The 25615-nt window shown below is 40.3% G+C and overlaps 1 protein-coding gene across 2 annotated transcripts in view; it reads right to left on the reverse strand.

The window, feature by feature from the left end:
- Window positions 1-25615, reverse strand: part of fndc3ba (fibronectin type III domain containing 3Ba) — an 89470-nt gene that overhangs the window by 17744 nt on the left and 46111 nt on the right. For both annotated transcript variants that reach the window (XM_082516951.1, XM_082516952.1), the window contains exons 4-22: window positions 25136-25212; window positions 22778-23009; window positions 22446-22605; window positions 21651-21781; window positions 9938-9996; window positions 8783-8934; window positions 8619-8678; window positions 8356-8494; window positions 7877-7930; window positions 7463-7587; window positions 6578-6752; window positions 5653-5739; window positions 4561-4696; window positions 4090-4164; window positions 3191-3309; window positions 2525-2630; window positions 1665-1831; window positions 921-1034; window positions 3-152 (exon numbers count right to left, since the gene is read on the reverse strand). In XM_082516951.1, coding sequence (XP_082373077.1) covers window positions 3-152; window positions 921-1034; window positions 1665-1831; window positions 2525-2630; window positions 3191-3309; window positions 4090-4164; window positions 4561-4696; window positions 5653-5739; window positions 6578-6752; window positions 7463-7587; window positions 7877-7930; window positions 8356-8494; window positions 8619-8678; window positions 8783-8934; window positions 9938-9996; window positions 21651-21781; window positions 22446-22605; window positions 22778-23009; window positions 25136-25212 — 2318 coding nt within the window. The remainder of the gene's footprint in view (window positions 1-2; window positions 153-920; window positions 1035-1664; window positions 1832-2524; window positions 2631-3190; window positions 3310-4089; window positions 4165-4560; window positions 4697-5652; window positions 5740-6577; window positions 6753-7462; window positions 7588-7876; window positions 7931-8355; window positions 8495-8618; window positions 8679-8782; window positions 8935-9937; window positions 9997-21650; window positions 21782-22445; window positions 22606-22777; window positions 23010-25135; window positions 25213-25615) is intronic.

Below are 25615 nucleotides of genomic sequence, written 5' to 3' on the forward strand. Positions count from 1 at the left end.
ACCTGTAGCCTGCAGCAGTAATTTGTGGCAGGTGTCAAATCTGACAGTTCACACTGCGTGGCAGATCCGCAGTAGATGAGCTCCATGGGTTCATCTTCCCTCGCCCACTCCAAACGATATTCAGAGATGTCTGTACCCGAACCCTCAGGGCTCTGCAATAGAAACACAAAATCAGCTCAATGGAATTAACAGATACCTGAAAGTTAATGGATTCAGGTCTTGTTTTGCAAACCCAAAATGAAAAACAAGATTTTTTTTTTTTCCATCTAAACTTAAGTCTATTGAGGTAGGTAAGTATTTGGACCCACATTTATTGTCATTTAACCTTGGTAAATCACCACAGCAGATTTGAAATCAAATGATCAAGATCTGATTAAAGTGCAGACTAAATTCAAAGGTTTTAACAAAAGTACAGCATTAACTGTTTAGAAATTAAAGCCATTATAACCATGCATAGTCTGATAGTTATACCATGGTTGCATAGTTACTGGCCAGGTGAGGCCTGTTCCTTAATTTTCCAATGACAAATTAGGTATATAATTCAAAAGTGTGCAACCTTCATTTGGTATATTTTCAGTGGAATATGTGGAGTATGGGGACCAAAAAATGATGAATGTGACTATTAGTCTGAAAAACAAAAAAAGATACCCTTTAAAGTGATAGGAAAAAAACTTTAGGAGTGGCCAAATCAGCAAGCTGGTATATTCTTAAGAAGGAATGAGCCTGCTAAGCAACACCAAAAGGCCCAAAAGATGACTTTACTACTTTTTTTTATTTTAAACAGTAAAAGGGAGCTAGAGCTCTTTAGCAGTGTTAAAAAATGTGGCCTGTCTTTTTATATTTGCTTGTCTGTTTTTTGTTCCTTCCATACACTGTTTATTTCCTTTGATAAATGCAGCTGTGTTTTTGGTTTGCCTCACCTCCCAGTTGAGTGTTACACAGGTGTTACTGGTGAGTGTGATTATGGGAACTCCACACTGCGCAGGAGGACCCGCTGCAGTTGTCACCTCTGTAGGCTCAGAGTATGGTCCGTACTAAGGGAGACACAGATCGATTGACACAAAATAAATGAGAAAGTTGAATCATTTAGACAGTAAAAAGTTTACAAAAGCTGAAAATCAAATTCTAATCCCAAACTGAAAAGCTGTGAAATATAGACACAGTCATCTTGTTCAATAAGCAACAGTGCTGAGGTTTTGGCGCCATCTAATTCACTTTCAGGTGACCGGATAATCAAAACAATCAAATCTTATAATATTAAGTTAATTTTCTAGGGCACACTGATCCAACTACTCAGTGTCTGTGTCTACACCTACGGTTTTAAGTTGAATTTTCTGCTTGTTGCTTAATATTGGATGTGTATTAAGAGCTCCCAAGTTTGTGTGCTCAATATGCAGAGCAAATTTCAAAGCCATAAGTAAACAAATGCTATTTAATTCAATATTTCATGCTTAGCTGTTATAAAACATCCCTTCTTTTATAGGCTGACCTATTAAAGTGGCTGGATCAAGCTTCAAAAGGTTTCAGCTACGCTTTTCTGTTGTTCTTTAATAAGTTTTATGGTCTAGCCTGGTGAATTACCAGATCGTCATGGCTTTCATTTATTTATTTTCATTTTTATTATTGATCACACTCTTGCTTTGAAAAGCCAGACAGTTTCTTACCCCAGCCTCATTGGCAGCCCTCAGTCTGAAGCTATATGTTGCACCAGGAAGCAAACTAGCGACAGTGCACTGTAGCTCCGAGCCATGATACACCTCCGTTGGCTTGGCGTCTCCCTCACTCATCTCCAGACTGTACACACACTCCTCACACACTCCCTCAGGGGAGTCTAAGAAGATCAAATAAGAGAGAGCGATAAGAAGAAACATTTACAGTGAAACTAACCACAATACATGAATTGTGATGAAAATACACAATACATATGTCACGATATCTTGTTACACATAAATTCTTAATGATGTATTCAGTATTTCACAAGCTTTTTATACTGCTTACAGATTAATACACAGGGTATATTTTGAATACTTTCTAGGGGTTTTTCCCCATAAACCTGGTGCTATTCTCTGCTTGCAGAAAGACAAAAGTAATAAATAATGGTGACAGTGGGGAAAACCCTCCAATACTTTATGTTTGACCTTCAGCTCGAGCCAGTAATTGCAGCTGCAGCAGTGCCTGAATGTGAGCTGATTAGAGACATGACCAGCTGTATTAAACTGGTAAAAGAAAGAACTTCCTCAGCATGGCAGGCTGGAAGACCTTTTCCTGCCAAGAGATAACAGTACTAATCTACAATAATAGGCTGACATTAGGAGAGTTAAGTCAAATATGAGGCTAGGTTAGGCATTTAATGAGCTAAATTAGGGCTCAATTAGGCTGAAACGTGGTTGACTCGGCTTACATTAGAATTGGCCAGGGAAACATATTAAACGGCCAGAAGGTGATTTAGCTGCCTTATACGAAAATAATTCGAATATATTCTAGTAAATAAAAGTAAACAGGGTGCGTGTATGCCTGAACTCACCCCATTCTAACTGCACCTCCTTGTGTTTGGCTTTACCGACAATCCTTGGCGGCTGGCAGGGCCCTGGTGGGACACTTAATGTACGGACTGTAACACTACCAGTGCACTTAAAGAGCAAAAAATAAAAGGTACAAAAGACAATTACAGATAGGCTTAATTATTGGTGTACATGTATAATTTCAGGAAAGATTACTGAAAAGATTGTTTGACAACAACAACTATATTTTTCAGTGCAAAATATCTTTTGAAATTCCCATCATATTTAGTGAGCGGGTACTTCATGTCCCTTGGTACCTATGGAGTTGAATGAACAAAAAGTTTGTGGAGTTCCTCGGGGCTTTATTCTTGGACCTCTCCTATCAAACAGACTTTTTTTTTTTAACTTAGATTATAGAATATTGCTATTTTTGTATTATTGTTATGCAGATGACATACAACTGTACATATTAGTGTAACCTCAGACTGACAGTTTACAACACTCACTCAAAAAAATTGACTACAATTTATTATTGGACGTGCAAAAACACACAACTGAACTTAGATGGGCCTGAAACTGCCCCCATTGCCTTAAAGAAAAAAGAAACATATGTATGTATATATATGTATATCTATGTGTGTGTGTGTATTGCTGAAATTTGTGTATGCATGCATGTATGTGAATCTTACTGGGCTGTGTCCTCCGGTGGTGATACTACACACACGTAGGTGATAAACGGTCCCTGGTCTCAGTCGCTCACACACACACTGTGTTGCCGGACCACTGTACGCTACTTCCCATTGGTTTGCTGCACACACACACACACACACACACACAAAACAAGGAATTACACTAAAGCACATACACATAATCAGCTGCTGTTTTGTACGTATTTCTGCAGTTTCCAGAAACAGAATCCCACTGACAACGCTTTGTTTCTGTTCTGCTGTTGATGGATTGCGTATGCCTGTGAAATATAATACTCTCCCTGTGAAGCAGCACTATGCCGTGCAAATATAGGCCTTGTTTACATCACAGCGTAAATTTCCTAGCAGAAGTGTATTGTGTTTCTGTAATGCATAATACTATGTTATCTCTACAGACTGAATGTACCTAAAAGTGAAGTTTGAATAAACCTAATATGGGAGAGTCATTCATTTCAATGACCACATCTTTTTAAGAAGAAAAAGGTTTTAAAAAGCCTGTCTTGATATCACAGGACAGTGTAAATACAAGCTAGATAAAATCATCCAGATGACTTTTTAGGTCAATTCTATTGACAAAAGAACAAAGGCTTTTGATATTCTCTTCTTCTGTACACTGACACTCAACAGCAACCTTTTACTATAGATTGAAAGGAACTAGACAAGATTAGGTTTCCTGTAGGGCAGGTGTGAGCAACGCTGTGTGCTTCAATATCTTAATTTGATGCTAAGAAAGACTCAATTATGGCTTCTATTTTTTTTAGGCTGGTAGTTGAGAAAAGTTAAACAGCACACGAAGAGAAAAAGGTCTGTCCTAAGATGCTGGAAAATCTTTCATGGTATGTTTGAATAGATACAGTGACAGACAGATATAACACAGGTACCTTCAGAACATCCCTCTGAGATGATCTCAAGCAGGTACGTAAGAGCTTCAGATCCCCCATTGTCCATTGGAGGATCTGTCAAAACAATTGATGAACTGATTTTAGTTTGGAATATTATTGCACATAAACAATATTCCAATTCGCAGGAGACAACATGTAGAAAATAATTGTTATTATTTTAGTTACTTTAGTTAGCTAAATTATTTTCTCTGGGACATTAATATCAATACCAAAAAAATCTATCTGTTGCAGTCTTATGTATTTTTGCAATTCTTCTGAAAGTGTGAAACACACTAACAGCAAACAGTGTCAGGATTCAGTTTGATCTGGATCAAGTCAACTTGCACACATGTAGTCTTGGCTTGGATAATGCTGAAAAGTCTGTACCAAATCAATTTTGTATGAAAGCATCTCAATGAGTATCTGTATGTATATGATATGATATATGCGCATGGATGTGTGCCTCTTTACCCCATGTGACAGTAAATCCATAGGGTGTTGCCTCTGTGACACAGGGTGCAGATGGAGGGCCCGGTTTGTCTGGATTGGTGGTGCAAACCAAAACTTCACTTGGACTGCTCTTTCCCTCCATGTTTGATGCTATGAGCTGCAGGAAGAGAGGTGGACAGAAGGGACAATTAGAGACACAGAGCACGTAACAAAGGTAAAAAGACAAAGAGTGTAGTGGGAGATCAGAAATCGAGAATAGGTTGATAGAAAGGCCTAAATTAGGCTCAGTGATTGAACAGGCGACTGCATGCTGCAAGGCCAAACTGTACTAGCCTGGGTTCAATTCCAACCCAAGGCCCTTTGCTGCACATCATCACTGCTCCCATTCTCCCTGCTTTCCTTTCTCTTTTTACTTAAATTTGTCTAATACTAGTCAGAAAAATCCAAAAAGTAGATAAAGGATGAAACGAAGGGGAAGAGAAAAAGAGGAAAGAAGAAAAGGCGAAAAGAATATAGACAGAGTGGAAAACTGAGAAAAGAGCCACAGCAAGCCAAGCAGAGACACACAAAAGAATTTCTGAAAACTTAAATCAATTGTCGTGATAAATAGGAGCCATTAGTCTCTGCCCCTTCACGTGTTGTTGTTTTGGCTTCTCTGCCTTCTTCTCTTTTCTATTATCTAATTCTGTCGCTACATCCAATAGATAATTTTGCTTTGTTACATTATGTCTACACCAGATGGATAGCACAGGGACAGCAGAAAGACTTGATTCTTTGTGTGTATTCATGTGTTTTGTGTTTTCGAAGATGCAAAGCTTTATCAAACAATGTGCATGAGGCAAGGTAGAAAAACCCAAAATAAACACAAACTCACCTGGTGAGGTACGCGCAAGAGGATTTTGATAGATTTGTACAATGTCCTCGAATTATGAACAGGCACAAAAACCACAGCTGAATGTTGTGTACTTGACAAATGGTTAGTGATTTGCAGTGTTAGACAACTCGTTAAACTATAGCCAAAATGACATATTTTGCATATTCTCTCTTAGTAAAAAAGCTTCTGATTTTCAACAAGTGGGACACAAGTGCAGAAACCAAAACACAAATGCTTACCCTGAATTTATACTGTGTACTCCTCTTCAGGCCTTGTACAGTACAGCTCAAGTTTTCTCCAGTGTACTTTGGATGAAAGTCTGTTCCCTGTGGGAGGTACAGTGTTTGATTCTCTCAGGGTGCATTAGGATCGGCATAAATTATTGAGTTTATGGATGCAATAAATGCTGACTTTTAGCTCACATTTTATTGTATATAGATATATATATGGATACAGTAGAAAGAGAGCAGAGAACCTGTGGGAACATATAGTGTGGTTTATATGTACAGTACTGTGCAAAGGTTTTAGGCAGGTGTGGAAAAATGTTGTAGAAAATGCTGTAAACAAAGAATGCTGTACATCGGGGGTCCCCAATCCCAGTCCACGAGGGCCGGTGTTCCTGCAGGTTTTAGATCTCACCCTGGGTCAACACACCTGAATCACATGATTAGTTCATTACCAGGCCTCTGGAGAACTTCAAGACATGTTGAGAAGGTAATTTAGCCATTTAAATCAGCTGTGATGGATCAAGGACACATCTAAAACCTGCAGGGATACCGGCCCTCGTGGACTGGGATCGGGGGCCCCTGCTGTACATGCTCAGAGTTTATGTCTGTATTGCATATTTGGATTTACGGCTGTGCATCAGTGGCACTTACCCTAAATCTTTTTCATGAGATTATGAATATAAGCTTCGATATTCCTTTATACTGTCTTTTTCATTTGTTATTTTCATGTGTATATCCATAACTTTCAAACTGAGATCTTTTAGTCTTCGGTTGACTGACTGCTGTAGTACAACACACCCTGATGCTGATTTATAAAACTCGTAAACTGGGCACAAACTAACAAACAGACAAAAGATGTTCTAGAGTCTTTGAGGTCTATTTTTAATGTAAAGAAAAATAAAAGTTACAAATGTTTTTGTACATGGACGGTACTCACGCTGTTGTCCTCCTGGATCTCAAGTGTGTATTTGAGCTGCTCCACATTGGGACTGCCCTCAGGACGCCCCCACTCCAGGGTCACCCAGGACACCCCTGCCCTGACAAGCCGTGGTGCCAGAGGCAGAGCAGGCAGGGTGCCCATGGTGATATACACCACCTCTGAACTGAAGCCACTGCCGAAAAAGAAATTTCCATTTTAAGCTTTCCTTCAAAACGCTGAAGAAATGATTGCCATGGGTTTCAATTTCAGCTGAGATGGAGACATGAATATTTTTCAAAGTGAAAGGTGGAGAAAAATCAGCGAAAAGGAAAAGGAAAAGGACACTGACAGAAGTGCATTGGTGATTAATCACAGAGGTGCGTGGCGTTGGGAGTGAAGATGTTATATGAGTTCCGAAGAGGATGTTAAACAGAGAAAAAAGGAGCGCATAGGGAGGATGGATGATTTGTAGTGGGGGGAAAAATATTCAAGTTAGAATAAAAGCAAGTAACCCAGCTTCAAATCTGCCAAACTGAAGGATGCATTAAAGCTGTTTTGAGTTCGTTCACAGAGCTAATATCTCCTCCCTCACTCTCAGTCCCCTCTATGACCTCTCTGCTCCCTTTCACCCTGATAACTGCAGGCGAGATGGTCCACGCTATGATGACAAGAGGAGGCAAGAGAAGAGTGGAAATAGAGGGAAATGGGAAAAGAGGAAGTCTATTCTTCTGTATGTAACTGATGTTACATGGAGAATAGCAGTTCGGTGCTTGCCTGCTGCCATAGTGGTATACAATGAAGAACAACAACAAAAAAACATGCAATATGCCTCCCATGACACTGTATTCATGCAGGTGTGCGTATATAAAACGTATATATACACATTCAATAACAGAACTTTACCTTCTGCCTATGTCGTTGTGTGCAGCCAACCTGAATGTGTAGTCACAGGCGGGGTAGAGTCGTGTGACCTTATGGTGCCTCTGGTTCCCAAAGTAACATTGTCTGAAAACGCTGTTCTTCTTTCCCTGCAGAGAAGACGTATACAGAAAAGACATAAAGACAAGAACGGACATTAGGATTGATAAGCTCACCTACAACAAAATGTTAAATGTGAAGAAAAAAATAGCACGACAAAGTAAAGAAGTATAAATAGAAGATGGGAAGAAAAGCCAGACATTCATTGCAAGAGCATAATTCACAGTTTTATTCCATCTTGTCTGAAGAGCCCAATGTTGACATGTGTTTAGGGACACTGGTGATAGGTGTAAGTGCTGCTTTGAGGTAAGGGTAGAGCATGACAGATGACAGACTTACCTCATCCCACTCGAGCAGGTAGTTTGTAATTTTGGATCCGTTGTCACCCGGGGGCTATGGGTGACAGTGAAATGGACCAAGGGAAGCAGAGAAGAGAGAAGAGAGAGATTGAGAGATTAGCTAAGGATAAAAGACTCTGACAATGAGACAGACAGAATACCGGCTGTGTTTTTATGATTGGCCTTATATCCTGTCTGGGTGACTGATGTTACTCTTTATGAATGACAGTGTGCAAGGATATAAAAAAATACTAAAATAACAGGTCAGAGAGGACACAGGGGTGCATTCTAACAGAGTTGTGCAACTACTTGTCGGTGCTGCACGGCTGATGCACTCAAACTATTAACGCATCGGAGTTGTAATATATTTAATTTAAAATATCATTAAATGTGTCACAATGACAAATCACTGTGATGTTTCTTGGGAGTGAAAATACTTCATGGAGGAGTATCTGGACAAGAAGATGTCAGTAGCTGTACCTTCCACTGTAGGGTGAGGCTGGTCTTGGCACGATTTGTGAGTTTTGGTGGTGACGGGACATCAGGGACCGTGGATTCTGTGGTAAACGAGCCGGCCTCTGAACACGAGCCTCGAACCAAATTGTACATTGCCGACACCCTGATACAGAAAGACAAACGAAACAAACAGTTAAAGGATGTTTTTATCCAACATTTCAGGGATTCCTGGACCCCCATACGCTGCAACACACAAGTAGTTAATATTAAAAGGATTGAGGCCTTACCGTACGTGGTAGTCTGTAGCTGGCCTGAGATCTTTCAGATGATACTCCAATTCTTCACCACTGAAACACAGACAAGACATACAAAGTCACCAGTGTCCTTTGGATGACCTTAAGGATTAAATTTGGACGCTGTATTTTTTCCCCCCAACTTCTAAGTTTCCTACCTGTATATGAGGCGATATTTCCCATCTCTTCCCTTATCTGAGAGAGATACCTCATAGGAGCAAGACACAGGTATCCCGTTACTATGCCTGTTCACCAGCCCTGCTGGGGGGGCCCAGGACAGCCGTGCAGTCCGTGCCTGAATATTGGAAACCTTCAGGACACAAAGGAATACACATAGTTATAGCCGCATTGCTAGTGAAGTCAATAACAGGTAGTTAAAAGCCACTGTACAAATGACTGTTGGATTTGCATACAATGTTACCAATAGTAGTCCTTTTTAAATATTTTAAACCACAACATCTTGTGGTTTAAATGCCTGTTTGAAAAAAAGCTGAATCCATCCATCCAGGTGAATTTATGCTGTTTATATAACTCTATGTGTACATTTGCAACAGACTACTGCATTCATCATAAACGCTTTAAGTTATAGGACATCGAACATGCATCATGCATCGGCACTGAAAAAATAGACAGTGTCACAAGGAAACCTCCGAATTGTATTACTTCTCATTCTCAACTATAATAAACTTGATCAGTTTATAAGTTATCTGAGGTTTTAAGCATAGATAAATCACTACTACTGGACATCAATCAAAAATCTATTTCATGTATTTCTCAGCATCTCCATCTGTAGTTATACTAAATATCCTCTTTGTATCATCACTCAGTTGTCACAGTCTCAAGCCGCGGCGTAAACTCAAAGATGTTAAATGGGCACAGCATGCTGACCAAACTGTTTTAACTTGGAATGAGCAGTTCCTCTCTAGTAAACCATGTCTGCACGGAAGCAGCTCATTCATTCAATCACATTCCCCTCGGGGAAGGAAAAAAGCTATTACAGAGTGTGCAGCTTGGGTGAGCAGATGCTGCCCTCAGGTGGCCAGCATTAGCACAGCGTAAATTATAATTACTCTCCCTGCTGCTCAAGCCCCCCAAAAAACATTGAAAATGAGGAATGTGCTGCATATACAAGTCAGTATAGATATTATTCTAAACGTAAGCATTTCATTTTCATGTGACTCAAAGAGACCAAATAAACATACGGAAAAGTCATCACTGCTTAAGCCAGCTGTGACTGCATCGGACAGGGAAGTGATTGATGAGAGCGGTTTGAATGTGTGTGTGCGTGCAGTTGTGGGAAGAGGTATGCCAACCTGTGGTTTTTCGATTGCAGACAGCATGTCTTGAACACGCTTCCCCTCTGAATCATGATCTGAGGAGAAAGACAGACAAAAAAAGACAGTAATTATCAAGAATGACATAATAAATATTCCATCATAAAAGAGAGGCTCTGTGTATAAACTGGGGTGAGAATTCCCAAGGGCATTTTCCCCCACATGTCAGGCCATAATTACAATCTATGAAAACTGTTTCTACCTTTCTTAATGTGAGTTTGATTGCCAGTGAAAATTCTAACTTTCAAATCACATCCACATTGGCTGCATGGCTGAAAATGAGACAATGAGAACATTTTCAGCTCCCAGATGTTACCGGTACTGTCAAATGTAGTAATCGAGGGCTCATTATTACACAAGGTCGGCCAAGGTTTGCGTTTAAACGGGGGAATTAAGGTTGAAAATGTCACCAAAAAGCATTTACATTCCCTAATCAACTGTAATGTTTTCTGTGGCATTTTCAGTCCAGCAAATAATTCAACCATCTGTGGAAAAATGAAACAAAAATAGCCCAAAATAAAATAAAAAACCCCCATCAATTCTTTAGAAATTCTGTTGCCAAATGGTGTGTGATGCAACACTTGTTTTCTTCAGTAAGTGCCTATTTCATCTCATCAAGTCATTACACAGCTGTTGGGGAGGAGGAGAGGAAAAACCTAAATGCATTCCACAGAAAGGATTACTCATAAATTTCTGACCTATGAAACAATATGGGGATCACCAAAACAAACAAATAAATAAATAAATAAACATGACTCATATTCCACAATGGCTACTCTGCTTTGTACATAAAAACTGATGATTGTTTTCAGATTAAACAGTTCATAGAAATAATAATTCTAATCATTATGATGCACCATTTTCACATCAACTATATCTACATCTGTGAGTAATTGTTCCCAGGAAGGTCTGACATCAGTTTGGCTGTTGTTGCAGCCCAGTTTGTTGACTTTATTGCGCGACTTCTACTGAATACATGTGTATATGATGACTGTGTTTCGTGCATTCTTTAAAACGCAGTTAAGCAGATTTAGCTTGGAAGTGACATGTGATATTCATATGAAAAGTAATTCTGAAGCTTAGAATTAGACATTTCACATGTAGCTATTTTGACAATCAATTATTCATTCAATCGTTTATTAAGCAAAAATCACAAAAGCACATTTCCCATTTATTAGAACTGAGATTTTGCAGTTTTTCATCTATTACAAATCAAAGTTTCGATTTTGACCTAGAATATGAAGCTGTCTCTAACAGATAGCGGGAAACATTTTTCAATGACTTCTTTCATTTCTCAAATATAATCTGTTCAAAATAATTATAATGAGAATATTTGTAACCCACATGAAGATAAAGGCTACTTAGAAAGCATTTCAGGGTGTGAGTGGAGCTGTTGTTTTTACTGTCCCTTCTGAGTGTGTCACTGGTTCTGCACAGCCTCTTTGAAAGTGAGCAGCATAAACACATGCATATAAAAACTGGTCCACCGGCACATGTAAAGGTGATTTAGTAGACGCTCGAGGTTGTTATGAGGGTGAGCGCAAGTGAATGTGTGCGCACACGTGTGGGAACTTCCCACTCCCCCACCGCTGCCGCCAACCCCCACCCCGTGTGATCCCCGAAGTTGAGGTTTTTCCTGATTGAAGGGAATCTGTTTTCTCCATTTCAGTGTGACCACTCGAGATCACACAGGATGTCTCTATGAATCTTTGTGTGAAGGTAAGCAACAGCTAGACCTGCATGAAACCAAGATTGATTGATGCTCGTGCTACAGGAGCGAGGAAACTGTCAAACATGCAAGCATGCGTGCATGCACGTGAATGGAGACCTTACACACAAGCGCAGTATATTTGTGTAAAACGCAGTTTGGGTTTCAAAGATCGATGTATATTTGGCACAAATGATGGAGTGTGCATGTGTGTGTGTGCATGTATGTCGGTTCCTCTGACGGGTTATGGAGGAGAGCGCCTTAATGTGCCTGGGGTACACTTATGAGTCATGGCAACAGTGATGTCATGGAAGCACAACCTCTACTTGCCCTCCCTGTGTGTGAGAAAAAAAGGGCAAGAGCAAAAGAGAGACTGTGTGTGTGCGTCTCAGTATTAGGTCACAGGAGATTGCTGATGGGCAGTGGGGGGGAAGTTTAAGCTACTGTTTGTACATGTGTGTGTTGGGGCTGGCAGCACGGATAGAGTTCAACAGATGCACTGCTAGACACATTAGCTCATTAGTGCTCTTTTCTCTCCTTTTTTTATACATACACTTATCTTTCCATTCTTCCATTGGGACAAAACCGAACTTTTTCTCTTTTATGGAATTACAGCACAGCTCCAGACATGAAGAGCTCCATCAAACAGGCTGACCCAGCTTATCGGATCAGCCGTTGAGTGAAAAAAAGACAGGAGTATGGCCTGCTCAGTGATTTTGCCCCACATTTACAGTACTGGTCTCATGTAACCAAGAGCATAAAGTTAAGAGGTGGTCTCAACAAATTCAACTTCTGACATAAGAAGAGAACTTATTTAATATTTCAGAAGACGTGTAATAACGTTTGAAAAACACTACTTCTTTACCTCACCACTGAGTGTTATGACTGGCGGTCGTTGGCGAGTCCATCTGGTTAAGTGTTTAATACCGAGATGAACCAGGAGATGATGCTGACAGCTGAAATCTGAAACGGAACCTCTACTCGGTGTTACTCCACACCCTCCTGTGTCCTTACTGTTCCTCTCTCTTCTGTTTTTGGCCCTGCCCACGCACCATAACTTCCTATTCTCGTCTGACCTCACATCCCGTCTGTGTCTGACCGACTGTGTTTGATTACCGAGAACAGTCAGACGGAGCACAACGGACAGCAGGAAGAAGAGGAATAAGGGAAAATGATGGGGGGAGGGGACCAGGCGACGGGCAGATTTTATAGGAAGAAAGAGAGACACTAAAAGACAGAGTGCAAAGAGAGGGGAAAGGATGGGAAAGATGAGTCTGGGTAAGAGATTAGGTATAAAAACACAAGGAAATTGAGAGACAAAGAGCAAGCCAGGGATCAACGGAGAGGAGGACAAAGGGGGGATGAAAGTGGAAAGAGGGAAAAAGGATTAGGATGATGTCAGGAAAGGATTACAGAAACTTTACTGACATCATCAGTAGGTGCAGAGCAGATGCACACCATTGATCTCAACAGCCGGATAAATAAAGTAATGACTCACTTACAAATCCAGGTTGGCTTTTCCTAAAAGTTACAAAAATACAGCAGAAGTATATAGTGTATGTACATATTTTTATTTTGTTATAACAGCGCTCTGTAGTGGTATGAGACATTCTACAGAAGCAATGATAATGTAGGTATGTTATTAAAATAACTAACTGTGATCATCGCTTGGATTTCTTTTGTTTGTTTGTTTGTTTGTATTTGGTCCAATCTGAATATTTTTCCCCTTTATTAATAAGAATAGTAAAAAACAAAGAAACAGTTGAATCATTAATAGCATAATTTTTGCCTGTGAAGCAGACAAAAGGCATTGACAGTTTCTTCCAGATGCTAGCAATATGCCTCCTAGGGAGATTAATAACCACTCGCATACCTTCTTCTCATGGTGCAACATGCCTTTCTGGCACAACAGCAACTGCAAACTACTAGGACCGATGGAGACCTGGAGTAAATTGATGTAATAAACAGGGAACTATTTTAGCTTAAAACTTCCGTTAAGTCATAAACGTAGGAGAGAAGACAGTCATGCTAAGAAAGTGACCACCAGAATTCCCACCTGGTGGTAATGGCCTTGGTTAGTCTCATCATTTTATTCTGACTAACAAAACCTCAGATTAGTCTAAGCACTTCCCACTATATAATTTGAAGCTTCATGACTGGATGTTTCTTTCTTAAATATATTGAAGTCGACTTAAAAGCAAAGAGTAAGCTTGACTCTCTTCATTCCTGTCTTTGCGCTGTAAATTGTACCGCTTTCTCCCTCCCTGTTTACAGCATTTTCCTAAATGTTTAAATGTTACACATCCAGAGACTTCAAAATTAGTTATGTCACTTGCAAAGAGCGTTTCAGTAAAATGTGAGTCACTTTGACATTCAGGAGACTGCATTCCTCCTGCATGATGGCCTATGGCTCGTAGACACAGTCTGTCTGCACTGGGACAGAAAAAGACCTTTAAGGCCTGGAGAAAAAAAATGTGAAAAATGTGGCAACGGCCGCTCACTCAGCCCCCGCTCCACACACGTACTGGGCCACAGGGTGCGTGTGGTGTGTCGCTCAAAAGGAACAAAGTGAGCTATGATACCCATCTTTAGAAGCCTCTAATCAGAGAGAACAAAGCAAAGTGATGGACGCTCAATCTGTAGCAGGGAGAGGTGTGGAGATCAGAGAAAGACCAGAAGGGAAGGAGTGGGTTCAGAAGTGAGAGCGGAGAGGAAAGAGGCAAATAGAGGTAGAGAGGGGCATAGACCTCAGATTCCACACTATTATCATCTACTGCATAGCAAGCATTCCATCTGTTCAACAGCTGGGCTACACACACTAGCGCACAAACACACACACAAAGTGAAGAAGTTGTTGGGACATGCCTGAATTTATGGTTGTCATGGTGAAGGTTTGGTTCTCATGGCCAGAGCCGTTATGGTTTATAAAAGGGATTAGAAAAGGACAGACGGACAGAGGGACTGGTCCAGAGTAACGTGGAAAAGTTGGAGAGTAAAAAAGAAAAAGGCAGCAAATAAGGTGAGTGGAAAGTAAAGAAGCAAGAAGTATATTCAAGAATCAAATATCAAAACACAGATGAAGTGACACTTGCAAATAAGAATCTTGATTATGACTCACTTTCTCTTGTAACCTGCTTAATGGACTTCACAAAAATAAGAATAGGGTAAGGGGTCATCCTGGGGAAGAATTTGGTTACTACTGCTGGATGTCTGCATACGCAACCTAATCTCTTGGTCATTAATAACCGTTTAGAAAGAGTGCATGTAAATGATAAAGACTATGCAAAATGAAGGGTAAGCTACCAGACCATAAAAATAATATATAAAAGCTCATGTGTTGCAAATATTGGAATACAAAGGCCTTCTTATACTCTTATACTCAAAATCACATTTTTTGACTCCCTTTCCTAACCTGTTATCTCTTAATATGCATGCATGCATGCCAATGTAGACACAGAGACCTTTTCCACTGCAACCCTCTCACTAAGGAAGAAAATGAACACTTCAACTGCCAGCTGACACAAAAAAGTCTATCCACGTTTTCATACCATTTGCACATGCATGCACATGTGTTTATAAAAGAATGTACGTGCTGTGAGTGACAAAGCAACCTGGCTAAGCAGTGAGGGATTATGGGGGATGCGTTTCTCAGAACCCTGACCCCATTTGACCCTGCTCAGCCAAAAAAAAAAAAAAGTTTGAGGGAGTGAGTGCAGACTGGCAGACAGCGGGAGGGAATTATACAATCCACAGATAGCAGGGCTGGTTAAAAACAGGAACAGCGACAAAAAGGCAAACAACAAAGTGGTAGATAGTTGGAGACTAATCAATGCAATGTCTCCTTTACTGCAAAGGCAAATTAAAAATAAATACCTCAATTTAAATTTAAATGCCTTAGGCTGTTGTTAAGCTGTTTTTAGTAATGACAGAAATTGTCTTTACCCACTGTGCATACTGTGCATGCATTTGATGGCACCAATAAGTACATTAATAAGCAAGGTGATAGCTGTCCATGCTCCAATATCAGTCATTTGTATAGTTTTACTTAAATCTGATGGTTTTTTGTGACTCATTTCCCAAAAGCAATTTGTGTAAACAAACTGGCAACATCCATTAAAAAAACAAAAACAACAACAACTCACTAAATCCCAGTTTATTTGTGAGTTACTGGAGGTTTCATGTGTGTGAATTTCAAAAATGAAATTTTAGGTTTTGATGAAACGTTAAAATTATCCCAAGATTCCCAAATGACCTTTTTCATGTGTTTCATGTTGGTTTGTTAAATCATGCCTCTTCTCACATATTTTTTAAAGAAGCCCTTTTAGATTTATTATTTCGTAAGACATGGTCGAAGAAATTCAAAACCTACCAAGCAAAACTACAGGTAGCCACACTGGCCTGCAGTTCCTCAACTGGCCACTTGAGGTCAAACACAAATCAATCCCCTAAGACCAGGGGTCAATCAAAGTTTACACAATTACAGACATGTCTGCTCTAACAGAGAGATGGAAGCCAACACAGGTGACTGTAATTGCCACGTGTCTTCTAACTGTGCTCATTTCAGAGCTCTTGAAAGTGTTTGTAGCGTTGGGACTTTTTGAAACAATTTTAAATGCATTTGTCTTATGAGTGGCTGATTGTACAAACACCTACAGTCTGGTCTTCAGTTTTGGTGGGTGAGATGCAGAGTTTGTATATTATTTAGCACTTAACAGCAGGTTTCTGTGTTTAACTAGTGCTGCCAGACAGTGTGTTTGCTTGCTAACCAACCTTGCTTTCATCTTATATGGATCGCTGCTTTATACTCTGCATTTTTAGCTTTAATTATTACGTTTAAGTTTCCTGGGTAAGTGGTATAAAGGCCACCTGAGTGACATAAAATGGAAAAAAATATCTAAAGGGAAGCAGCGTCAGGTCTTTCCCTTTCCTAAAACTGACGACCAAGGACACTAAATTACTTAGCAAGTTTAAATCAACTATAATTTTGTTTTTCTAAGCAAGACTTGCACAAGTCTGGTCAGTGTAGAATGACTAGGTGCTATAGTTTATCACTTGTATCACAAGATTCATTCAACTGAATGGTGAAATATCTGGTGTACCCATTGTGACTAACAAGAATACCCTCCCCTTCTAATCCCATTAGTCCTGTTACACGATATTAGCGGGAAAGACATTCCTCTGCTGATAAAGCCATCCCACACTCGCTTTCTGTTTTCTGTACATGTCTCCTTTTGACTCTTATTTCCAACTCTCATTTTTTTTCTTGTGCATTTTCTGTTTTTATTATCTCAACTTTCACCTTCTAGTCTCTTTCTTCCACCTCTCTGGCCTCCAGGTTGCCCTACAAACATGGCCATATTTGGGTTTGTGGGAAGGGGTAGGAGTTTTTCTGTGTGTCTGTGGGAGGGTGGGGGCCTGAGATTATTGCCATGGCAACTCACAAAAACAATCCAGTAAGGAAAGGCTGGGTGTGTATTCACACATTTTCAGGCCCGCTTCTGCAATCACAGCAGGAGAAGCTGGAAGGAGCTGGATGGTTAACATACATAATTGATGAGTCACGACTGGACTCGGTCAAAGGACACACGAGCTTATAAAACCTTACAAAAAACTGCAGTACATGCCTCATTTTACCAGTACTAGTGCTATGAATTTCTCACTAATTGGCATTTTAACTTAATTAGATAGGATGGCTACTTAGTGCAGTGGTTTATATTTGTCTAACAAGAGAAAGAGTCCTGGGACTTGCATCAGGGGTAAAATTCTGCTTTATGTAAACTTAATGATTATTTTGCAAAGGACATTGCTAATACTTTGCCTTATTAACTCTCTCTACTAGTGTTTCTTGTAATAAATGTTTTAGCATTTAAATTATGCTATAATTCTAACTTCTCGTACAGTTTACTTAAAAAATAGCCATGCTTTGACGTCGCAGAGACAGTAATATCTGAAGGTCAAGTGAAAATGCTTACTTGAGTGAATTTTCCATGCAAAGTGAAGTGGCCATGATAAAGCTCAGTCGCTACTGTTGATACTTTTATAACCTGAAAAATGCATGGCGAAAGTCTGAAAAAGGAGGCCACTGTAGAACATGTAAGGAGAATATTTTTCAAGTAAATATTTTAGAAATGTTCTTCAGTTATGAAGCAAAGAAATGGTTAAACGCTGAATTACACTCATGCTTTTTTTGCTTTTAAAACGTCTTTCTTGGAACACTGTCGTGATTGGTAGCCTATAAAAATCTCTTCACATAATAGAGAAGGTGGGTTTCCATACCTCTCATACCTTAAGATAACAGACATACCTTAAGATAACAGACCACTTCCATATCTATGACTGTGAACCCTTCTTATTTTCCACACCTCATTCACAGAGACGACATAGTGGACAAAGCAGCCACTGCACACATCTGGTTTCTCCTGCTTTCACAGTGCTTAGCAGTGACGTAGAAGAAAAAGATGGAGGAGCTGAGGGAACTGGTCCATCTGTTTCTGCTGAAATCCCAGGTTTTTTTGAGTGAGAGACAGGATCTGTGGTGGTGATGATGCAGAAGCAAGATGGAGGAACAGAAGGGACGGAGCCCACATCTGTTTCTGCTCAGCAAGCAGCTCAGTTCTGAGGAACAGGGCCTGTAGAGCTGGCTTTACTAGAGAATGGACGCTCTGCTGGCCAAGTAAGCCTGCTGCCTTGCTGGCACTGGGGCAACAGCCACACACACACACACACACACACACACACACACACACACACACACACACACACACACACACACACACACACACACACACACACACACACACATATAAAGCAAGGGCATCAAGGGCAAAGCGTAGGCGGCTATGTGTGGTGTGTGTGTGTGGTATTCTGGATTGGACTTGACTTGGATGCATCGGGCCAAGGAGCAACTTTGTTGGAATGTTTGTACTCTGCTCTTTAACTTTGCGCCTCTCTGTCTTTCCATCTCTGCCTTCTCTGCGATAAAGAAAACTTTGCATCCATCTCTGTCCTCTCGCATCTGTCCTTCAAATCCAGCATTCCACCCCCTTTCTCACCGTTTGCCCCCCTATCCTCTGGAGCCTCATGGTCTGATTGTTTTACAGGAAGCTCAGTCACGGGGTGTTTGAGCATATGTGTGGTTGTGTGTTGGTGTGCAAGTGTGTTGTGTGATATATCCAGCTGACTCAGCCTGATCTCCAGCCCTGTACTGAGACCCTGGTAGACCAAACAACAAATGACACGCTGACATGCTCCTATCTGTCAAGAGTGTTATGGTTGTTTGAGTTGTACAGTATGTGGCACATGAAACTATGAATCCCATAAGCTGAGATGTTGATCTCACTTCCCTTTTCATCCTGTGGCTGATTTTAGCTAATTCCCTCTAGTGTGTGCGCGCACACGTGTGTGTGTACTGTAAGCTGTGCAATCTCCCTTTTGTTGCAGTGCAATAAGATGTTTGGTTTTGGTTTGCATTTGCAGATGTCAACTTGCATGTGTACAGATGTGTTAGCTCTTTACTTTAGTGTGTACGTTTTTTTTACTTTTTTCACTTTTCTTAATTATTATAATGACTATTATTGTGAAAAAATGTAAAAAGGAAGTAGTTTCCATACTGATTAAGTCCAGTGTACACATTTGATTGCGTTATGTGGACATTTTCCTGGATGGAGTTGGTGGTGCTGTTACATTTTTTTAAAGATCATTTTTCAGAGCTGTGAGCAACAAAAACAAAATTCTAGTCACCAACATTGCATGGATGTGGAAAACTAACTCAATATTCAATGCAATATTCTGACAGTAAATTTATATTCCTAACATGGTTCTTTGAAACACAGCACCTGCCTAAGCAATGCTGCAGATCTGTGTTTATTAAATGAACTAACCAATGGTAGTGGTCATCTCAGCAGACAACGTCTTCCCCCCAAAAATTGGCTCAGAAACACAAACAAGGATTCAAGTTGTTGACCCAGCCTCTAAACTCCCCAATTCCCAATTGGATCGAGCATGAGTAGGATGCAACTGATCTATCTAAAACAGGAGTGTCAAACATAAGGGCCTGGAGCCAAAATCATCCCCAGCAAAGACATCCAGTGTGGCCTGGTGGACGACTTTGGAAAAGCATAAATTTTTGGACTCTATTTTTAGAATTTGTACAGCTTTTTGCACTGATAAAGACCTATCCAAAGCCATTCATACTACATACCAAAGGAGCTAAGTAATAGATAAAAAATTAAATGAGAGCAACGTTCCTGTTTTTCATTGTCTACAATAGAAATTTGGCTTTAAAAAAATAAATAAAGTCATCAATAAACAAAAACTTTTTTATAAATATGTGAAACTCTGGGCAGTGAGCTACCGGAACTTTCTCTGCAATTTCACACATGCAAATTGTAAAACTACACATTTAATTACAATACATGTGTAAAAAAAAACACACTTGCAATAACAAATTTTAATTTACTTGTGTAGAAAAACTGAGATGTGCTGCTGAAATTGCACTTTCTCATTTTATGTTAAGATATCTCAAGGATTAAATGAGTATATAAATATCTTTACACTGACAGAAAGTGGAGTTTTGCTCATCTAGCCCACTTAAAATTACAATGGATTACATGTGGCACAAAATGTAAAAATAAATCTGACATCCCAGATCTGTTCTGAAGGCACCCCCTCCCTTTCCTTAAGTGATCCAGTGTTCACTCCCTGACAAGCCAGAGCTGTTTTGCCATGACAAAAGAAGCCCACATAATATTGGACAAGTGGTTTTAATGTTGTGCCTGATCAGCATCTCCACACCAAACCTAGCTGGAAGATCCCTGTGATCCTGCACCATGCTGTGAGTGACTAAGCCAAAGTTTTATGGGGAGGGTAAATTTAAAAGAGCCTGACAAGTACAGTCAATCAATTTACGTCTCACTTTGTTTCTGTCATCACCTTCAAAAACATCACTTGTGTGTGTGTGTGTGTGTGTGTGTGTGTGTGTGTGTGTGTGTGTATAATGAAATATTCTGTCATTTTTAACAGCTCAGACATTCATCTTATGCGTCAAAAGACCTGCCATTAAAGAAGAACCGCACGTGTGTGTGTGCCTTAATGTCTTTGCACATGTGCTGATGTTCATGTGTGTCTGAGCGATAAGGCTAAGCTGCGGTATCTAAATCTCAGCGCTCAAAGGTTTCCTTCATCTCAAGCAGGGCTCTACAGGTATGTGACTCCACCCTCCCCCATCTCTCTCACCCCTCTCTCAACCATCCCCCCCACGGCTAAGCCTTCACCAACAAGGCCGGTATTGTAGCAAGGGTAAAATGATAGTGCTCAGGGACAGATTCAGCTATGTGCTTACCCAGACAACCCTTACCCCCTTTCTCCACCTCCCTGCCCACACCCCCCTATCCCTTCAACTCAGTGAGGCTGCATTCATCCATTCATTTCTTTCTGTGTGACAAAAAAAGGACAGTGATAGAAAGAGAGGAGCAAAGGTTGTTTTATTTGATTTAATTGAATGCAGAGGGGCACTGAGGTTAAAGAGGACAAAGTAAGTCACACAGAGCAAGATAGAAATGTCACAGAGAACACAAATTATTCACATATAAAAGATGATCTTGTTGCATGGTGACATGTCTATTATTTGGAAAATAAAGAGACTGTAGTGACATTTTCTGTTGAGCAGATATTTAAACTTTAAAACGCTCACATTGAGACTGTCTCCTTTCTTTTGATTTGGTGTCTCGGATCTTGCGATAAGCGGATACACTGAAATATGATATTTTGATTTAACTCTTTTATACTTGTCTGTATGTCTGTGATGCAGGTTTGTGTCAGGACTCATTCATGTCAACATCCGTGTTTAATGTTACTTATTGAGTGTCATTTTTTTTCTATTTGAAACTATTTGAACTATATCGACGTATACATTTAAGACAGAAAAATATTCATTGACAGTGGGTACTAGTCTCTCTCATGCCCTTGTGTTTGTGCAAGTCCTACCTTGTGTGTGTGTGTCTGGTTCACTGTTTCGCGGACTGCTGCGGAGCCGTCTCTCTGGCTTCTTCCCTCCTGGACTGCCAACTCCACCACCAGACCCCGCTGACCCGAGCGTTGGGCCGTGTGATTTGTTGCTGCATCCCGAAGAAAATCACAACAGAATTCATTGTATTTACATAAAAGACATAAAACAATCAATCATACACCCTTTGCTCAGTTGCAACCAAAAGCTGCAGTGACCAAATGAGCTGTTCACCTTTCTCTTCAATAAAAATACTAACTAAATAAGGTGTGGAAAATAGATCAAAAGAAAGAAAAAAATTCCTAGCAAAAGATTCCTTCACATGAGCTGTTTTCACACATGGGCAAAATCGACAGAACAACATTTAGCAAGGTTGTGTTTGTGTTTATGGATTTTCACACTAATATTGGGTGTACTTTTTGCAGCTGAGGTTAACACATGATGCCTATGTAATCCCTGTGAATGCTTCAAATAACTGTGTGCTCTAACTTTGTGTTAGGAAAGGTGTGGGTAGAGTTCACTTATTTGGACATTTGCAGCTGCAGCATGTAATTACTAGCACTCAGGCATACATGTGAAAACAGGTCCATTCTTATTCCAAATGAACAGCTAATACATTAAAATTTTACACAGCTTAGTTAACTGATTTTTATATTACCTCCATATAATGACATAAAAAATGAAATGAATATATAAATCATCAACATCGTGCCTTCAGAAGTCTAACCATTAATGAGTTGGCTAATCTTAAAGTGCATCTCATAAATGATGATCACCTGTATCCATTGTGTGCTGGCCCAAGGCTGCCCTTATAGGGAGTAGAGGGAGGAGAATTGACTCGATTCTGTCTCGGTTCCTTTAACTTTTTAGGTTGTGGCTTACTGTATGTATCCTCCCTCCCTATGAAGTTTGACATCCCATAAACTGGGATGATTTCTGCAAGGAAGAAGAGCATAGAAAATATTTCATGTTAAATTTCGTACCGTGCAGGTTGCGTGACGCATATTCGTAACTGAATTTTAACTCAATGTCAAAATCTGATTTGGTTTTGTTTTTTTGCTTTCTTTTTTGTTTTTGCAGATGGCCTGTGTTCAGTCAGCACGAGTACCTGGATCGCCGTACATGGGGGGAAGGTGGTGTTGGTAGTACTGATGGGGAGGCAGCTCCCCGGGGCTGACGGGAGGATAGAAAGAGTGAGAGTTGGGGATGAAGTGAGGGTGAGGCAGGTATGGCGGCAGGTGATGTGTGGGGGAGAGAGCTGGAGAGTAGGAGGGAGGGTAGCACTCCGGAGACTGGGGGGTCACAACCACTCGGCGGACCCCTGTGGTATCTTCCAGCACCTGTGGGAGAGAGGAGAAAAGCTAAGTATGGGTTCACAGAACATGAAAATAACATTTTTAAAAAGCCTAAAAGACTAAGAAATGTGCATCTGTGCGCCTGAATTTTAGTACCTACAAATCACGCAAGACTTGAAAAGTGCACACTGCCTTTGACTGCTTTATATACTGTTGAGTAAAGGTTCCTCAGATAGTGCTGGCTTTAATTTAAGTCAAGTGATTCAGAGAACTGAGTGAATTGCCCATCATGCCAAGAGTACTTCACTGCCCATTATTTTACAAGAGCAGGTGCTCTGTCTGTTAAATGGTGGATATTTAATAAAAGAATTAACTGCATGATTTATCTGACAGCTGAGCGTGTACCAACAGGATGTGCGGTCCCTTAAAGCAATGAAAAACAAATGTGTCCTTAGATGGCCTGCACATTTTTCTGGCAACAAGCTTCAGAGAACTGCCTGAAATTAGCATAGATCCCATACTTGTATTCATTTTCACTCGGACACAGATACAGACACACACATTCCAACTATTCAGATACTTTCACAGGCCTGCATTCCGAGAAGAGCGCAAACACACACTCCCTGCAGAGAGGGGGAAGTCATCTGCTGGTGCCTAACAACAACAACACCGCACACTGTCTCTCACACACACACATACACTAAATAACACCACCGTGAAATCCCCACACAAACTGAGAAGCAACAGACACCACACAAAGAAAGATGGTGGGGAATGAAAGAGGGTCAGGAGGGGAGGAAGAGAGTTACAAAACTAATCTGATGTGAGAAAAACCTTGAGAGGGAGCAAATAGATGCAGAGGAGGAGGCCCGCTCTCTGCCCTTTCATCCCCTCTGCTGCACATGAAAAAACGATGTGTTTACAGAAAAACAAGGGCAAAGTCTCTGCAGGAGTATGTGCAGACCAGGCCTACAAGCGCACACATTTATTGGCAAGGACACGCACATTCCAAATATGAAGCACCCACAAACACACATGGCATCACATTGCAGGCATTAGTGAAAACTCCCAGAGGACACACATACACATGAGCACTTTAGACACATAAGACACAACTACTTCAACACACTACTGTCCACCACAGCAGTGCTCTTTCTCCTTTCACCCCTTCGTGCAACCCTAATCCCCCCCTTCCAAAAAAAAATTTTGCCCAATGAATGCCTGTCTCCCGTATCATGCTTGTTTATCTAACAGTGACAGTGTTTCCCGCTCAGGCTTGGCTCAGTCCCCACTCACACACACACAAACACACACCCACGGTGAGCCAATGACCCGACCTCCGTTGGGTAAGAGCACAATCTCGCCAACAGACAAACCACAGGATTTTTTTGAAATCTTGTGAGGATAGTTTATTGACTTCTTTTTCTCATTGTCCTGGTGTTGTTATCTAATAGAGAAAGCGCATACACATTTCCTGTAGAGGACTCAAATATTAATTGAACCTAATACTCCAAATTCTTGGTGCTCTGTTGGGTCAAGAAGACCAGCGTGGTTGCTTCTCTATGACAGACAGAATAAGTGACTTTTGTGGGAGTCAAGCACAGGCTAAAAAAAAAAAACCTATCATCTGCATCCTTTAATAATGACTACTAGACCCACTTCTGATAGCTGTTCAATAAAACATTATACAAGTACAAATTGCTTAGTCTATCAACCAGCCAGTGCATAGAAATATGCTATGCTGCTATATTCTCCAGTTTTGGACACTAACGCAACTACTTTTTACTGTTAACACATGAGTTTGATTTATGGATTTATTTCCATTTACAGCATCATAACAATTTTCCAGTGACAAGAACCAACATGCTGAAACAGTCTTCAGACAGACTAATTGAGTGAACTGAAAAAATAAATGAACACTGGGTAAATTTACCTTGAAATATATTAAATTAAGAAATATCTGCATTTTTATTACTTAAAAGAAGCCTCTTTTTGGTGGAGAAATGAGAAGCACTAGCTAATTTAGTGTAGTCGTGCATGCACAAATCTCCCCCTGAGTCCATTTTTTTTTTCTTTACTCAAACGCTCCCACACAACCCAAACACGATAAACATAAAAAATAAGTCAAAGAGTATTAAACTGAGGAAAAATACACACAAAAATAAACTAACCTGTGAGATGTAGCCTGGGGGGACGTGGATGGGAGGGATCGACCCATTTGGGGACATCATGGGAACCTCAGCAGGACCTGTGAGGAAGGAGAAGAATTATTTACTCAACCAGGCAACTAATGCTTAGATAAATTCTCATTTACATTCATCAGTTGGCAGTTCACATGCGGGGACATAAAGTAGACAGATACGCTGAAGGTTGGGCTGTGTTATTTTATATAGTTACTTAGTCCCACAGTATGAAGATACTAGGAAATAAAGGTAATTAACCACTTAAAAATAAGAGTCTCTTCCCTTCAAATCTGCTTGTATAATCTCAAACAGCTCACACATAAATATAAGCAAGCCTTTTCGTTGTTACTGGCTATTCAGCAGTACTATTATGATAATTATAGGTGTAAAAAATAAGGGTACATGGCTGCTTACTGAGAAATGAGGTTTCTACACTGAAGGAGAAGTATGCGAATCTAAATAGAATTA

The sequence above is a fragment of the Aulonocara stuartgranti genome, assembly GCF_965226115.1.
Source record: "Aulonocara stuartgranti genome assembly, chromosome: 19".
Taxonomy (NCBI): domain Eukaryota; kingdom Metazoa; phylum Chordata; class Actinopteri; order Cichliformes; family Cichlidae; genus Aulonocara; species Aulonocara stuartgranti.